The sequence below is a fragment of the Rattus norvegicus genome, chromosome 10 (genome assembly GCF_036323735.1).
Source record: "Rattus norvegicus strain BN/NHsdMcwi chromosome 10, GRCr8, whole genome shotgun sequence".
Lineage (NCBI taxonomy): Eukaryota > Metazoa > Chordata > Mammalia > Rodentia > Muridae > Rattus > Rattus norvegicus.
Genome location: NC_086028.1, coordinates 44,526,296 through 44,544,363, shown reverse-complemented (window position 1 = coordinate 44,544,363; position 18,068 = coordinate 44,526,296). Strand labels below are relative to the sequence as shown.

The 18,068-nt window shown below is 49.5% G+C and overlaps 1 protein-coding gene across 1 annotated transcript in view; it reads left to right on the top strand.

The window, feature by feature from the left end:
* Positions 1 to 10,630, top strand: part of Wnt3a (Wnt family member 3A) — a 44,186-nt gene extending 33,556 nt beyond the window's left edge. Inside the window, exons 3-4 of the mRNA NM_001414349.1 lie at positions 1,827 to 2,092; positions 8,580 to 10,630. Coding sequence (NP_001401278.1) covers positions 1,827 to 2,092; positions 8,580 to 9,059 — 746 coding nt within the window. The 3' untranslated portion in view covers positions 9,060 to 10,630. The remainder of the gene's footprint in view (positions 1 to 1,826; positions 2,093 to 8,579) is intronic.
* Positions 10,631 to 18,068: the final 7,438 nt, after the last annotated feature.

Here is an 18,068-nt window from a genome sequence, read left to right as displayed (position 1 = left end):
GTGTGATTCAGATTTAGGGTGAGTTTTCTAATCTCCAATGATCCATCAAGAAAAATCCCTCCCAGGGCGTGGTTTCCCACACCAATGATCCTATCACTCCAGAGACAGAGGCAGGCACCTCGATGAGTGTCCTGAGGTAGCTTAGTCTATGTAGTGAATGCAGGAAAGCCAAGGCTATGTAAAGAGGCTCTGTTTTAAAACAAAACAAAACAAAACAAAACAAAACAAAACAAAACAAAACAACAACAAAGCCAGACACTGGTGACACGTGCCTTTAATCCAAGCACTTAGGAGGCAGAGGCAGACAGATCTCTGAGTTTAAAGACAATCAGGGCTACACAGAGAACCCCTGACTCAAAACAAAAACAAATAAACAAACCCTTCATCAGTGTACCCAGCAGGTTCCGCTTTAATTAATTCCAGATATAGTCAAGTTGGCAACCAAGAATAGCTATCCTAGTTGGACTTGAACTCAAAGCAATCCTGCTGCCTCAAGTTTTCCACATGTGGGTATTACAGATGTGTAACATAAGTTTTGATTTAAAAAATCCTTTGTTACTTTTAATTGTTTATTTTAAATGTTTGTTTATAGTGTTAAAGATCTAATTTTCCTTTTGTTCTGAGATGGGATGTCATGTAGCACAGGCTAGCCTTGAGCTGTCTCAGGCTAAAGATGAATCTGAAGCTCTGTCAGATTCAATTAGACCAAGTTGACGTGGTGCCAGGGGTGAGAACATAGGACTACCAACTGAGCTACATCCCCAAGCCCTATTTCTATTGACATAACTGTAGGTGTTTTTTTTTTTAAGGTGCTGTGCAATATTTCAGTATAGGATTACATTTTTAAAATGATCCAATCAGGGTTCTTAGCATGTCCACTGAGAACATTCTTGTGCACTATCCTCACATGACTGTTCAGTGCACAGCGTACCCTTTAACTAAAATCCGGACCCACTGGTCATCTTTCCACCACTGTCTTCCCAGGCCTGACATCTGTAACTAACTCATTCTACTTCCTGCTAGGAAACGAATGCTGTTCGATTCCACACCTGAATAAGAACACGAAGTGCTTTTCCTTCTGGGCCTGGCTCCTTCACTTATGTCCTCTGGGTCTGTCAGTCTTGCTGCAAGTGACAGGGTCTTGTCCTTATTCATGATTACTTAATATTTCATTGTGCACACTACAGAACTATTGTAACAAAGTTTATACAGCGCTGGCATAAAGCAACACACACAAGCCGATGACTCGGAACAGCGGTCTAGACCTAAATCCACACATATACGCCCAATTGCTTTTCAGCACAAGGTGTGAACATGCATTCGAGGAAAAAAGTCTCTCTGGAGAGTGGTGCTGGGAAATTGGATATCTATATCGATGTAGGGAAGAACAAATTTAGACCCCCCTATCTCCTACACACAAAACCCAACTCAGTGTAAGACCTGAAACTACTGGGGGAAGAAGCGCATAGGGCTGGGCATGGTGATGATGCCTTTAATCTCTCAGAAGGTAGAGGCAGGCTTATGTTTGTGAGTTCGAGGCCAGCCTGGTATACATAGAGCATTCCAGGCCAGCTAGAGCTCTATAATGATTTCTTACCTCAACCACAACAACAATACACACAGGCACACACACATGCACACATGCACACACACACCTAGGAAAAACACTTGTCATTTGGGCCAATTTTCTTCACAAAAGATCCTCAGAACCGCAGTGGTGAGACCCTGTGAGTCCTGAGTTCTCCTTTCTCCACCCTGGTTTTTGGATTCCTGCCTTTTGGCCTGCAGTCCCTCCTCACCTGTCCTCCTATCTCCTTCCTCTGCAGCCACCCGGGAGTCAGCCTTTGTCCATGCCATCGCTTCCGCTGGAGTGGCCTTCGCAGTGACCCGGTCCTGTGCAGAGGGATCAGCTGCCATCTGTGGGTGCAGCAGCCGCTTGCAGGGCTCCCCAGGCGAGGGCTGGAAGTGGGGTGGCTGTAGTGAGGACATTGAATTTGGAGGAATGGTCTCTCGGGAGTTTGCCGATGCCAGGGAGAACCGGCCGGATGCCCGCTCTGCCATGAACCGTCACAACAATGAGGCTGGGCGACAGGTATGTGCACAGAACCCCAGGGCTCAGAGCAGGGGCTGCTTTTTCACTGGGGTTTCCAGTGGGGCAGGACAAGGGGTGGGGGGGTGCTGCTCTTGGTGACCAGGCTGCTCTGCTTGTCTTCTATCAAGGGACATTGTGACCGCAAGTGTCCAGTGTTTTCCCAGAGGATGCCATGCTCACCTGTGGACTTAGGGTTCCTGGAAGTAGACGGGGAAGGGAGGCAGCTGCAGAGCATGTAGTCTCTGAGGACTCTTCGATGAAGAGATAATCATGAGAGAACGAGACATGAAGGGAGAAGCAGAGGGATGGAGGGTGGATACGTACGGTAGATACAGATTGACCTGAGATAGAGGGATAGCGGGATAGAGATGATTGATACAGGCTATTGAAACAGGGGGTAGGGGAAGAGAAAGACAGACGACAGATACACATACACACCCACACATGCACGCGCAGAGAGAGAGAGAGAGAGACAGAGACAGAGACAGAGAGAGAGAGAGACAGACAGCGACAGACAGAGACAAAGACACACAGACACACACACAGAGAGACAAAGACACACAGACACACACAGGAGCGGGGGGAGGGAGGGAGGTAGAGAGAGGGAGAGGGAGATATTATCATGAGAATCTGGAAATAGAAAAGGGAACCATGCTAACAGCACAGTTGAAGGTTCCCTTCCTCTGGCTGGGCTATACCTGGATCCCAGGGGCTGACACTGGGATTTCAGGAGAAGATGAGGGTCTGAACTTCCTTGCATAGACAATGTTTCACCTCAGTGGCTCATCTTCTATATGCTTAGCCTCCTTCACCCAGAGAGCCCTGCTTCCTTTCTCTGAGGATGAGTGTCCAGATAGGTAGTACTCGGAGGCATAACAGAGCAAAGAACTGAGTCATGGACTGGAGAGGAACCTTGCACGCCCAGGAATGCCTATCGTCAGGTATCGTGAGAAACAGAGGTGACTGTGGGGGTGAAAACAGAGAGACTTCCTCACAGTGTATTTTAAAAGCATTTTAAGGGGTTGGGGATTTAGCTCAGTGGTAGAGCGTTTGCCTAGGAAGCGCAAGGCCCTGGGTTCGGTCCCCAGCTCCGGAAAAAAAAAAAACAAAAACAAAACTAAAAGCATTTAAACTTGGTGTGGTGGCACAGGCCTGTGATCCTGACACACAGCAGAGGCAGGGCAGGAGGATCGGAAGTTCAAAGTCAGCTTCACTACAGGTTTGAAGCCAGCCTTGTACATAAGGTCTAGTCTCAAAAATAAAGGACTTCACATCTGCTGGCTTCTCTGCTCAGCTCCTGTAGCCAGGCACACCTGTCCTTAGATGTAGCAGACATTTGGAGATGTCAAGCAAACTGTCACAGTAAAACTACCTTCCACACATAAGGAACTTCAGACCTTTGCCCTCTTCCTAAAGCCCAACGAGCTCGAAGGCTCCTGTCCTTCAGACAACAGACAGGATATTCTGTCTGGAAAACCCAGCTCTCAGAATGAACGGAGGGGGTTCCCATGACAGGGCAGTTAGATCACATTACAGTGCGTGTGTTGGAGTGACTACACACTCCCGCCTTCAGGAATTTCCAGAAAGCAATGTGGGGTGTGGGGTGTATTGGTGCAGTTCTTTAATCTTAGCACTTCAGAGGCAGAGGCTAGTGGTTTTCTGAGTTCAAGGCCAGCCTGGAGAGTTCCAGGACAGCCAAGGCTACATAGAGAAATGTTGTCTCCACCTCTGCCAAAACCAAAACAAAACAGAATTCCCAGAAAGCATGCAATAAAACAAACACAAAACAACAGTTTGACTGGGAGTGATGGTTCAGGCCCTGGCAATCCCAGCACTTGGGGACCTGAGGCAGGCAGGAGGATTATAAATTTGAGTCTGGGCTGTATTGTGACTTTGAGGCCAGCTTGGGCTATATAGTGAGACCTTGTCTAAACACAAACAAATAGCAAAACAAAACAAACCAACCAAAGACAAAAACATACAAACAAACAAAAAACCCCACCCAACTTCTATTTTAAAAAAAATCAAATAATTTGTGTGTGAAAACTTGACAAAAACTATCAGTATCCCCAGAAAGATCAAAGGTTGTGCCTGTGACACTGGAACAATATATCATTTTTTTTAAGTGGGTGAAAAATAAGAGCTCTTGGAAATTAAAAATATGGGTCCTGCAAGACTGCACAGCAGATAAATGCTCTTACCTTCAAGGCTGACAACCTGAGTCCAGGTTCCACGTCCACAAAGTAGAAGAACAAACGCCCCATGCAAGTTGTCCTGTCTGTCACGTTCTGACATGCATGTGCACGTTTATATATGCACACACTATATGAATAAATGGTTTGGGGGGCAGGGTGTTTGTTTTCGCTTTTGTTTTTGAGACAGGGTTTCTCTATGTAGCCCTGTCTGTCCTGAAACTCGCTATGTAGACCAGGCTGGTCTAGAACTCAGAGATCTGCCTGTTTCTGCTTTGGGGTGCTGGGGTTTAAGATATGTGACACCATGCCTGGCCTTCAGTGCCTTTAAAAAATATTGATAACATGTGGAACAGTGGTGGTGCACGCCTTTAATCCCAGCACTCGGGAGGCAAATGCAGTCAGATCTCTGAATTTGAGGCTAGCCTTGTCTACAGGGTGTGTTCCAGGACAGGCAGGATGCCTCCCTAGAACAAAGGTTTTAGACCACACAGGCAGGACTGCAGGGATGGGGAAAGAGAGATAGCAAGATGGCTGGGGTCAAGAGCTCTTTAGAACTCTTTTTAGAGGAACAGCATTTGGTTCTCAGCATCTACACAGAGGGACTCACAGCTGACTAACTCCAGCTCCAAGACACCTGCTACCTTCTTCTGGCACCTGCACACACATGGCCAGACCTTAATACACACACACACACACACACACACACACGCATAAAAATTTTTAATCTCTAAAAATGGAGAAAACCATCTTCCCCAAGATATGTTATGAAATTCAGAAAACAAACAAAGAAAAAAAAGAAAAAGTAAAAGTAAAACAAAAACATTCAGAGCACAACCTAGAGAAACCCCCTGTGAAGGATGTGCTAGGAGCAACAAGGGCAGCGTTGGAAGTTAGAAGAAACTTGAGCAACACCTTCAGAATGCTGAATGACAAATGATTTTAATCCAGGAATTTTATTCCCAGCTATACTATGAAAAGATCTGCCTTTAGACAGTATCATTTCCCAAGGTTTACCAGATGACAAAATGATGTTTTGAAGGGTTTTTTTTTTTTTTTTTTTTTTTGGTTCTTTTTTTCGGAGCTGGGGACCGAACCCAGGGCCTTGCGCTTCCTAGGTAAGCGCTCTACCACTGAGCTAAATCCCCAGCCCCTTGAAGGGTTATTTTTAAAAAATGTATATTTATTCCATTGTGTGTGTGTTTGTGTTTGTGTGTATGTGTGTGTGTGTTTATGTGTGTGTGTAGGTATGTGTTTGTGTGTATGATTCAGTGTGTGTGTAAAAGTTAGGGGACAACTTCAAGAGTTGTTCTTCCTTCCTTCCTTCCTTTCTTTCTTTCTTTCTTTCTTTCTTTCTTTCTTTCTTTCTTTTCTCTTCCTTCCTTCCTTTGTTCCTTCCTTCCTTTCCTCTGTGTAGCCTTGCCTGTCTGGGAACTCACTCTGTAGACAGGTTAGCCTCACACTCAGAGGTCCACCTGCCTCTGCCTCCTGAGTGCTGGTACTGAAGGTGTGCACCATCACTGTTCTGCAGGAGTTGATTTTCTTATTCCACCACGGAGTTCCTGGGATGGAATGTGGTTAACTAGCTTAGTGGCAGAACTTTACCCAGTGAGCTACCTTACCAGCCCTTTTTATTTGTTTTCTTTGTTGGTTTTGTTTTGTTTTTTGAGACAAGGCTTAATGTCTTCCAAGCTGACTTGAATTTTCAATGTAGCCATCTTCCAACCTCCTGCTTCTACCTCCCAAGTGCTGGGACTATTAGATGTGTACCATGTACCGCCACTTTCAATTTATAGGATGCTGGGGATCCAATTTAGGCCTTTATGCCCAGCATGCTAGGCAGGGACCCCACCAACTGAGCTTCAAGTCCAACCCTAATGATTGGACATCTTAAAGAGGCTGTTTAGAGATGAGAAAATACGGGGCTGACTCATGACGGGTGTTTTAATCACATAATTGAAAGTTGTGGGCTGGGGATTTAGCTCAGTGGTAGAGCGCTTACCTAGGAATCGCAAGGCCCTGGGTTCGGTCCCCAGCTCCGAAAAAAAAGAACCAAAAAAAAAAAAAAAAAAAGAAAGTTGTGTGGGAAAGGAAATGTCATCTTAGACTGTGCCTGCTAACACAGCCAGGGCCATGGGCAGTGAGTACTGAAGGGAGAGATCATGCTACTGTTTTTAGAGCACGAAGAGGGAGGGTTTAGCTGTTTAGTGGGAGGTGAGAGGGAGTAATAATTTTCACACTTCATGGTAAGAAAGCAACAGAAAATTTCTCCCATTCAAAAATCAAGATGCAGCAAGACAAGTGATGTGACAGCCTTACACACAGCAGGGCACTGCCTTGCATGGTCAGGAACATGCCCTCACAGGGGAACACTGGTTGGGATCCCTGTTTTAACCAGCAGGTCTCATAGGCTTTTGAGATTTTTGACCAAGTAAAACAAAACTGAGAGAGACTGAAAACAGAGAGATGTCAAGAGTCTTCTCTCAGAAAGCCTGAGAGGGGTGTGGGTGTTGGACTAGCTGGACAAGCCAGGCATGGTGTTACTCTACCATGTCCACAGGCCAGTTTGATAGGGAGGAAGGGTAAAGAAGCAGCTGAAAGTCAGGTGGGGTGCAAGCAGCTTTGAACTCAGAACAATGGGAGCATTAATTGTTGCTGTCCAATACAAATCCTTGCAAGCCACAGCCAGAGCTGCTTGGATAGTTCCTAGCTTTCAGGTAGTTATGTCGAAAGGATGCCCAGAGCCAGGCAGTGGGGGTGCATGTCTTTAATCCTAGCATTCTGAGACAGAGGCAGGAGGATCTCTGTCAATTCAAGGCCAGCCCAATCGTCAAAGTTAGTTCCAAGACGGCCAGGGCTGTTACAAAGAGAAACCCTGTCTTGAAAAACAAAAAACAAAACAAAACAACAACAACGAAAAAAAGAATATACCGTTAAAATACACTTGGGGTCTTTTGAAAGACAGTCTCCCGGTGTATCTCAGACTCGCTCCAGCTCTCAGTGCCCCAGCCTTAGCATCCCCAGTGCCACTGAGATCTTAGTCATGCTCCAGCATGCTGGGCTGGTCTTGATCTTTCATCGTCTCTCCTCCTTCCGTCCATTCCACAACAGGTGAACCATCGTCACAGGGGAGATAGTGGCCAGTGGCCCATGGAGATGGCTCATGTCTCAGACTCATTGTAGTTTTACAAAGCAGGTGGGAAGCAGGCAAGGTTCTTGAGAGCTGAGCTTCTAACTACCTAATAGTTTCTTGCCTCCGTTTAAAATGTTTTTGACTATCACGGAAATGGAACATGCTTACCAGGTGCGATGAGACCTTTCGTATGTGAACATGATACACGGCGGCCAGTCAGGCTAGGAGGCATCCTTATCACCTGAAAAGTTATTTCAACCAGGCACGAAGGTGCATATCTGCCATCTCAGCACTTGGAGGCATGGGCAGGGGAACCGCCACAAGTTCAGGGTGGCCTGGACTGTGTACCGAGTTCCAGACCATCCAGGGCTACATAGTGGGAACCCATCTCAAAACGATTGTTTTTTCCCTCCTGTTTGAACGTTCAAAACCTTCTACTCAAAAAATTGGAGCAGTTCTTTTTTTTTTTTTTTTTCTTTTTCTTTTTTTCAGAGCTGGGGAACGAACCCAGGGCCTTGAGGTTGCTAGGCAAGCGCTCTACCACTGAGCTAAATCCCCAACCCCAGAGCAGTTCTTTGTCCGCTGTGGTGGCCACTTTGTGCTATAGAATACCAGCAGGTACATATTCCTTCCTTCCAACGATGACCTCTTCAGGTTTCTACTGCTTCTTAGCATCGCCACACTTGGGACCCAGAATCCAGCATGAGAACCTTGGCCATGGCCAGATCTAAACAGAAGCTAACCCCATGGCCAGCTTGGTATTTTAGTAGCGCAGTCTCCATTGTTCATAGGGAAAGATGCAGTTCATCCTGGCCCTATGAGTTTAGGGACTCTCTAAGCACCCCTGCTCAGGACTCCTAGTCATCATTCCGTAGCATCTGCTCTACACATCGTCCCTCCAGAATCCCCAACCTATCCACATGAAGCTTCCTGCTTCCTGTATTCTACCCTAGACACTTCTGCAAAGAGAATTAGCTGGGCCTACGTGGAAAGAAAAACTCCCGGGCCCCTGAGGCCTTGGATCTGGTAGAGGAGACCCAGGTCCAAAGAAGGGAGTCTGGGGTCTTTATGGAGCAGGTGGGCTGTAAGCAAAGAGCAGACCCCCTGGTTGAGCGGAGCTGGGGACCAGTGCAGACACAAGCTTATGTGCTTGCCTCCTCAGGCCATCGCCAGTCACATGCACCTCAAGTGCAAATGCCACGGACTATCCGGCAGTTGCGAAGTGAAGACCTGCTGGTGGTCGCAGCCTGACTTCCGCACCATCGGGGATTTCCTCAAGGACAAGTATGACAGCGCCTCAGAGATGGTGGTAGAGAAACACCGAGAGTCTCGTGGCTGGGTGGAGACCTTGAGGCCACGTTACACATACTTCAAGGTGCCCACAGAGCGCGACCTGGTCTACTACGAGGCCTCACCTAACTTCTGCGAGCCCAACCCTGAAACCGGCTCCTTCGGGACGCGTGACCGCACCTGCAATGTGAGCTCGCATGGCATAGACGGGTGCGACCTGTTGTGCTGCGGGCGTGGGCATAACGCGCGCACTGAGCGACGGAGGGAGAAATGCCACTGTGTTTTCCACTGGTGCTGTTATGTCAGCTGCCAGGAGTGCACACGTGTCTATGACGTGCACACCTGCAAGTAGGAGGGCTCCTAACAGAGGGAGCAGGGTTCATTCCTCGGGGCAAGATTCCTATCTGGGGGCGGGGTTCCTACTCGGAAGGGTCTCTTACCTGGGGACCCAGTTCTTACTTGAGGCCAGGGCTCCTATCTGTAAGGGTCTTCTACCTAAGGACCCGGTTTCTGCCTTCAGCCTGGGCTCCTATTTGGGATCTGGGTTCCTTTTTAGGGGAGAAGCTCCTGTCTGGGATACGGGTTTCTACCTGATGGTGGGGCTCCATTTGGGGATGGAATTCCAATTTGGGCCGGAGGTCCTACCTCATATGGCTTGGGCTCCTCTCTTGACCCAACAGGGCTCAAACGGAGACAGGTAAGCTACTCCCTCAACTAGGTGGGGTTCATGGATGGGCGGGAGGGGAGAGATTAGGGTCCCTCCTCCCAGAGGTACTGCTCTATCTAGATAGAAGAGATCGTGCTTCAGGGTGGGCCCTATTGGACTTAAGGATCCAATGGGGGCGGAATTTCACCCAGAGTGGGTAGAACTTCTGGAGACCCCCTTCTGTTGGGGCAAGGCTTCACTGAAGACTCATGGAATGGAGTTCCAGGAAGGGAGGAATTCCTGAGCGAGCCTGGGCTCTGAGCAGGCCATCCAGCTTCCTTCTGGCTCCTTTCCAGTCCTGGTGTAAGGGTCCACCTGCAAGCCTCATCTGTGCAGAGCAGGATCTCCTGGCTGAAGGAGCCATGGAGAAGAACTCAGGGGTGATACTAAGACCTAACCCCATGCCTGGGAACCTCTTTTAGAGCTCCGCACCCCTTCTGCCTGGGTTTTCCGACTCTTGGCAGAACTTGCCTGAGGAAGACTTGCAGTCCCCAGAGTTCAAGGGAACACCCATGGAAACAGACTCAATCCTGAGTAGAGAGGGTTCTTAAGAGGTGGGGGCTGCTAGGAAGGGTCCCGGGGCACGACACCCTCCTACTGTAGCCTGCCTCTGCCCTGACACTTAACACTCAGATCTCCCAGGAAACACGGCTCATCCGTTCAGTGATGTCCAGCCCCACAATGCCTCAGAGATGTTGCTTCACTTTGAGTTGTATGAACTTCGTGGACATGGAGACACAGTCCAGCTGCAGAGCCACCATGTTCGGGACCTATTCCATTCCCAGAGCCTGCTGTTCAGGCAATGGTCACCAGATCTGCTGGCCACCAGCCTGTCCCTAAACTTCTCTAGTATCTGTCTGGCCTGGAAGCGAGATGCTACAGGCCATCTGCCACAAGAGCTTCCTGGTTGCTGCCACTGTGAATTATTCCCACCTCCAGGCAGGGGAAGGGAGTGTGTGGCCCCATAGGAGTGTGCCCCAAGAGCACAGAAGAGGAAGAGAGACTAAATATGCATGGTGACTGACTGTCTTCTGCCTGGAACTTTGTGTTTGCGGTTGTAATTTTATTTTCGATGCTGCTATATCCACTAACCACTGGATTTAGACAAAAGTGATTTTTTTCTTTTTTTTTCCTTTTCTTTCTATGAAAGAAATTATTTTAGTTTATAGTATGTTTGTTTCAAATAATGGGGAAAGTAAAAAAGAGAGAGAGAAGCACGTTTGTGGTTTGTACTAGAGTTTTTCTTTTATTGTTAGCATGCGTTAGGTGTGCATACTGATGGAGTTTGGTGTGGAATTCTTCACTAATCCGCCCCCACCCCACCACCCAGGGTAATTCACATCTCCCAGACCTTATCACTTGTGCCGGGGCTGCACTACACTGAATGAAGGTGCCAACCCAGGGTCTGGGTCCCAGAACCAAGTAGAGACTGTCCAAGCCTCCCAGGAGGGCCATGGGGTCAGAATTCCAAGAAAAGAGAATAGAAACAGCTAAGTCAGGAAAAGAGCTGATCAATTGTAGCAGAATCTGGAACAGGGTAGATTTGAGAGCTTGAATAGAGGGGTGCAGGTAGGGGTTAGGTTTAAGCAAATATGGGAGCTGGGGAGACCTACAGTAACTAGGATACTTGGGTAGTTCCAGTGAACAGCTGAGAGGCAGAAGAGAGGATGCTTAACCAAGGCCCCTCACACACTGGTGATGCAGAGGACACGTGGAGCAGATCGTCTCCCTGTGACTTCATACTCATACACCCATGTCCCAGTGTCATTGTATTTAGGGTAGGCAGCCCTTGGTATTTGAGGACAGTGGCCTGGCTTGCTGCTGCTGGCCTTTTATGTGAAGGGTCAACATATCTAGGAGCACACTCAAGTCCTCAGAGCCTGTCATCAGGAATGTTTCTGATTCCCACCCAAAGGAAGCCCTGGGAGGGGGTGGGCTTTGCTCAGGAGCCGCCATACTCCCACTTGCTTTCACAGGGGCCCCAGGGCCTCAGCCAAGACAGGCAGGGGTAATCATCCTGTTGGCAAACCAAATGATGGGGCGGGTGTCAGGCCACCATGGAAGTGAGGCTGGAGTTCTCTCTCAAAGCCATACTTCTTTTAAGGCCACACGTTTGCCTAAGCAAGCCTACCGTGTCTCTGCTCCTTTCACTGCTCCCCCATATCCATCCTTATACTGCCCCCACCTCCGAGTTCTATCCTGATGTCCAGATACTGGGGCAATGAATGTCCTGAGCAGCTGAGAGCAGCGAGCCCAGTCTTATCTCTCAGACACCCAAGTTGAAGCTAAACAGAGAGGTACACTCGTAATCTCAGCACTCGGGAGGCAGAGGCAGATGGAGTTCTGAGTTTGAGACTAGCCTGGACTACAGAGTGAGTTCCAGGACAGCCAGAGGTACACAGAGAAACCCTGCCTCAAAACAAAACAAAACAAAACACCAGGAGGGACCAGAGAGATGGTTCAGCGGTTAAGAGCACTCACTCACTACTCTTCCAGAGGTCCTGAGTTCAATTCCCAGCAACTACATGGTGGCTCACAGCCATCTGTAACAAGATCCCATGCCTCCTTCTACTGTCTGAAGAGTGTGACAGTGCACTCACATTCATAAAATAAATCAATGAATCTTTAAAAAGAAGAAGAAGAAGAAGAAGAAGAAGAAGAAGAAGAAGAAGAAGAAGAAGAAGAAAAAAGCCCAAGTTGAGCATAGCCATTGCTCCTGTGTTCCCTCCATGCCCCAACCCTCACCCAAGTGATTTGAAGGCCAGTTAGAAGATGGCCACAAGAAGAAGCCTAGAAAGTGTTTTATGATTTTCAAGGTCCCCTAGCTGTAGTGATTCATCATGAACCTTAGAACTAGGAAGCCCTGCTGGCCTCCAGAGGACCTAGGGAAGGAGCTGAAATAGAGTCACTGTAGACTTAGGGGAATGAGGGTTAGGACAACCAGGAAGATGATTGATAGGCATCCTCCAAACCCTCCCAGGGGACAGTGGGCCACCTGACTCAGAAGAGGAGAAGATAAGACCTGGGAAGGGAGGCAGGGAAGTGAGAGGGGACCTACAGGCCAGGGCCTTCCAGCCTCTTTTTAACTCAGCACTGTAACTGATTCTGTGGGGTTGGTCTATGATGACAGCGAAAGCCAAGGCTGCTTGTCCACAAGCTGTGTGAAGGCCTGTTACAAGGCCTGGTAACAGAACACTGTGTCACATTGCCTGAAACTCTGCCATTTGTTAGAGCAGCCTGCTACTGGGTTTGTGGCAGGACCACCTAGGGAAGTCCTTAAACCTTCAAGGCAATCACAAGCAGGCCTCAGAATTTACTAGACTCACCTGTATCCTTAAAGAAGAATAGCGAGGAGTCCCCAGGTCTTGGGGTGTAAAGGTGGGACCAGGCATGGCTCCACTGCATGCTCCAGGCACATCTTTTGTCCACCCAACCCACTGGCTAAGCCTTCTGCTCTCCTGTACACTCGGCCCTTCCAGGACACAGATTCAACCTGTAGGCTGCTGATCCATGGTCTGAGCATGCTCAGTCCACCACACTGAGTATACAGGCCCTCCCTGGTCACAGTGCCCAGAGTCCCAGTAGGGTACAAGAGGAGTGGCCAGCCTGACCTGTAGGTATAGGCCACAGGAGCTAAGGCAGGAAGACCACAAATTCATGACTGCCTGGGGTACAGAGCAAGGTGAAGATCAGCTAGAGTGATTTAGTGAGACCCTGTCACCAAGTGAAAAGTGACAAAGAGCTGGCGTTTACCTCAGTGCCAGAGGGCTTTCCTAACATGTGAAGCCCTGGACACCACAAAAGCACGAAGAAGGGCTGGAGAGATGGCTCAGTGGTTAAGAACACCCGACTGTTCTTCCAGAGGTCATGAGTTCAATTCCCAGCAACCACATGGTGGCTCACAACCATCTGTAAAGAGATCCGATGCCCTCTTCTGGTGTATCTGAAGACAGCTACAGTGTACTTATATATAATAAAATAAATCTTTAAAAAAAAAAAAAAAAAAGCACGAAGAAAACAAAATCACAGACCGAGGGATGCTGACAGCTAGGTGGCCTTGGGGAAGGAGTACAATGCTGGAGCTCTCTGGCCCCTGGAGAGCTGGCCAGGTCATTCAGGGCTTGAGAAGGAACAGGCCCAGGGCCTCAGTTTTCCTTCTTTAGCCTTCCGATTCACTGACTCTTGGCAGGCTAGCACTCCAATGGTGTTTATGCCTACCCATGGCTCCCTCTCCTCATTCTCAAGCCTGCAGGTGTACACACACCAGGCCCTGACCTACTATTGGCAGGACTACCTAGGAATTCCCAGTAAGGGCAAGGGTCAGTGGGGGCCAGCCAGCTGCAGGTGACCACTCCACAAAGAGGATACCATGTCCAGGGCCATCCAAGACCAAAGAACAGGCGCCCATTCTCCCCTCAGGGGAGTGAGTCATCAGGCAAGGGGGTAGGTTCAGGAAGAGTCCAATTAGCCCGCTGGGCCATCTTGAGTGCTAACCATAATAAAGCCATGGGTCCCTAGGGCAGTGATGAGAGTCCTCAGTTAAGCCTGACTGAAGGATGAGTAGTTCCTCTAAGTTGGCACCCTGGGCAGGAGCCACCCTAATTGGTACCTGGTGCTCTAGTGCCCAGATGAAAGGGACAGACTCGACTGGGAGGCGGCAGGGCAGTGGCAAAACCAGTATGTCACGAGGACCTGACAAGTCAGAGGCCAATGGGTATGGGGGACCAGGCTGTCTCAAGACCCCAGCAGGGTCCAATGTCATATAGCTTTTAGAGATCCAGAGCCCATATGCCCAGGCAGAAGACAGACCACTTTAGAAGGTCAAAGGTCCCACACACCTTTGACTAAATAACAAGGCTGGGAAGTTTGCCTAGGGAAGCCCTTAAGATTGGAGAGGAGGCTGCATTGGCCTGAGGGCACACCAGGACTCAGGTGGGCTCTGATGACCAGGTGCAGGGCTCTGAGCAGCAGTCCTCACAGGCCCAGTATGAGAGACTACGGTGGAGAGGGTCTCGGCTATCCACAGAAGTACACTAGGCTGTGGTCCTTGTGACTATGGTTTGAAGAGGAAGCTTCTGGCCATACACTCGCCCACATATCCCCAGTTATTGACAGCAAGCTAATCTTCAGGTCCATTTTCTCACTCCCAAGCCAGCTGACCAAGAGTAGGTTTTCTTGGAGGTCAGGTCACGGTGACAGCCTCCAGTCTGACTCTAAAGAGAGGAAACTGAGCCACAGGTCCCAGAAAGTGAGCATCCAGGGGAAGGACTGACAGAAAACAGGAGAGGGTCCATGAATAGAGTATCCACATTCCAGGGGAACACAAGACAGACCCCAGATAACGGCCTGGTCATAGGGAGCTAGGAGATGAAGCCCCGAGCTCATTGCCCGACAAAAGCAAGCTCCACTCCTCTCTCAGCCTCAGTTTCCCTATTGCAGAAGGAAGCAGGATGAGCTACAAGTCCCAGTGCTAGGGGTGGGAAGTCCTAGGCCCCACTCAGATCCAAGCTTGCAGCTGTGGGCCTCAGAAGCTGCCTCTCTGGTGAGTTTACAGCCCCTCCCGCTGCCCTGGAGAAGGAGGAAATGGGCCAAAGGCCGTTCACAGGTAGTTGAGATGGCCTCCGAATAACCATATAAAAGGGCCGGAGGCTGGGGGCCCCACCCAGCCAGGACAAGCTTGGCCATCCCCTTGCAAATCTCACACTCAGTAGCTTTGAAGTACTGGAAAGGGTGTGGCCAACCCCCACCTTGGGGCCCCACTGACCCTCCCGTTTTCTGTCACCCCCTCCCCTGGATGCCCAGTTTCTGGGTCCTGGGTCCAGGGGTTCCCACACCTGGCTTGGGAGTGAGAAAGTGGGCCTGAAGCCTCACTTGCCACGAATATATGAATAACTGGTCTGGTGTGGGCAAGTGTATGGCCAGACGCTGGAATCCCGGACCCACGCAGTCTTGGCTGTAGGATCTGGCATTGCCTCTTCCTGGAACACTGGGGACAAACCGGCAGCCAGGAGAAAGTTCTGAGATGTCCCTAGGGCCTTTCTGAGAGCTGGCTACCCATTGTTGGGGTGAAAGGAAACTAAGATTAGGGGTGCCAGTCCTGGGAACACCTCCCAGACCTAACATACTGTTCGCATACAGGGTGATGTAAACCCTGGTTTACTGGGTGGGTCCCAGCTAACCTGCTGTCTGTGAAGTTCTGCCGCTGTGTAGCCGAGGTGATTGATAGCTGGGCCAACTCTGAGTCCTAGCGAGCTTGGCCCAGCCGTAATGATATACCTTTAAGGAACTTTGGGACACGGTACTGCCCTGGAGTTCAGGGCAATGGGACTGTCCAGTGGTCTGGGACAGATTCTTCTCTTTCTGGCTTTACCCTGCTGTTAGTATGCCCTGGGCCCCAGGTCTCACATCTCTCTAGCAATCGCTTACCTTCTCCCACAGCCTAGTCCCTTAAGGGGTTCCCAATTTTCTTTTCAGAAACTCTCTCGAGGTGTGGGTACCCAGAAACAATACACTCTGAGATTACAGCCTTTTAGGGTCATCATCTTCCTCTCCAAGGACCTCTGACTTCCAGAGCCAGATACTTACTGCCCCTGCAGCCCTAAGGAGCCAGTGTGCCAGCCTACTGGAGTCCAGTATTAGAGAGAGGTATGAGTCCTGTATAGCCCAGTTGGCTAGTGTCTCTCATAGACTTGGGTTGAACTATATACTCTCATTGCTATTCTTGGGCCATAGGAGAAGGCTCCCAGCAAGGTGCTGCTTCTGCCCTCTGATGTTTGTTAATTCTGAGATGTCGTACAGATGCCAAGACAAGTAGTGGCCAGGGCAGCAAGGAAGCCCTGGGAAGGGCCCCCAACTCCAGGAGCCTGGGCGATGCCTACCCTTCCTGCCCTGCCCTGCTCTGCCTGGTTGGGCAGCTGGGATGGAGCTGCAAGCTGTCAGAAGGTGCTAATTGTTGTTTAGCTCTAAGCCGGCTCCTTGCTCTGGTCTTTTTTTTCCACCCTCTCTCTCTTTTTTATTTGAGCGTCTAGAACTCACGGTAAATAGTCATTTGGCTCTCAGAGCCCTGCAAATTGGTGTTTATGGTGTGAAGATGAGGAGGACCTAGGACTAGTCCACCAAAACACAGGCCAGTGAAGAGGGAGGAGAGAGGGAAGGAGGCATAGGCCCAGCTGGGACATCCCATCCTGGCCCAGCTCTGCTGCTTGATCCAGGAGAGCTTCCAGGAAGAGGCCATCCTTCAACCTTAAGGGAGACTAGAAATTGCAGGAACTAGAAAAGAACCCTATTTAACACTCAGGAGGCACTGAAGGATTGGAGAAGGGGGATAGAGGGAGTGAAGGAAGGAAGAGAGGGAGGTGAGGAGGGAGGGAGACAGAGAGAGACAGAAAAATCCATGTACATAGGCCCTCCTTACCCAGTGGCCTCACAAATTTGAGACAGGAATGTATGGCTTCTGTATGATGCTTGTGGGGTACAGGGTGTGGAAGGCAGGTGTCAGAGGAATTCCAAGCCCGAGCAGATGGCTGGGAGGGCTTCTCGGGAGAAGGGGACTTCCCCAGTTGTTTGCCTCACAGTGCAGAGAGCAGGCAGGCCTGTGCAGAACCCTCAGACACCTTGGCAGTGGTGGTTCAGCAGCTTCTCTTCACCCCAAAGCTCCTCAGCTCCCTCTACTGCAGGAAGCCCAGGATGCTCCCAGAGCCTCACTCTGTCCCTTCTCCATTCCTGGCACAAGCTTGAGACACTCTGCCACCCCACAGTGCCAGACTTTATAAAGCAAGCCGGCTTTTAACCGGTCCACCAGACACACAGCACTGGAGGGGTGAGTCCCGAAGCTCTCAGAAGGCCATTTGATGTCTGTAGCTTGGAGTAGACTCTGGGGATTACACTTTTCTTCCCCGCCTGCTTTTATTGTCCAGGTCTGGGTTGGGGCAATAAAGTGAAGTGCCAGCTTGCACCTCGAGGACCAGGGACTAATCTTGTGGGAGTCATGACCCAGGCAACATTCCAGATGCCAGGGACCTGATCCTATGTCTCCTCCGTTCAAGGATACCCCGTGGCTCCCTGGTATCCACCAGGCAAAGTTTAACTCCTCAAGCCTATGTACCCCACAATCTAGTCATGATCCGTGGAGTGAGAGACTGAGACTGTCCTACACAGGGGTAGGTATACATACATTTCTCTTCTGACTGCAGTGGACCCACCCCCACCTGTATCCTTCCATCCCTCAGATGCTCTCTGACCCCTATACATTGTAGTCCTACTCAAAAAGTCACCTGTAGGGGCTGGGGATTTAGCTCAGTGGTAGAGCGCTTACCTAGGAAGCGCAAGGCCCTGGGTTCGGTCCCCAGCTCCGAAAAAAAGAACCAAAAAAAAAAAAAGAATCATTTTCTTTGGGCTGGAGAGATGGCTCACTGGTTAAGAGCACGAACTGCTCTTCCAGAGGACCTGAGTTCAAATCCCAGCAACCACATGGTGGCTCACAACCATCTGTAATGAGATCTGATGCCCTCTTCTGGTGTATCTGAAGACAGCTACAGTGTACTTATACATAATAAATAAATCTTTCAAAAAGAAAAGAATCATTTTCTTAAGGACAGAGCCCTGACATCATGAGGCCTCCTTTCGAGGGCCTACCCTTCTGCTCTGGCTAACCCT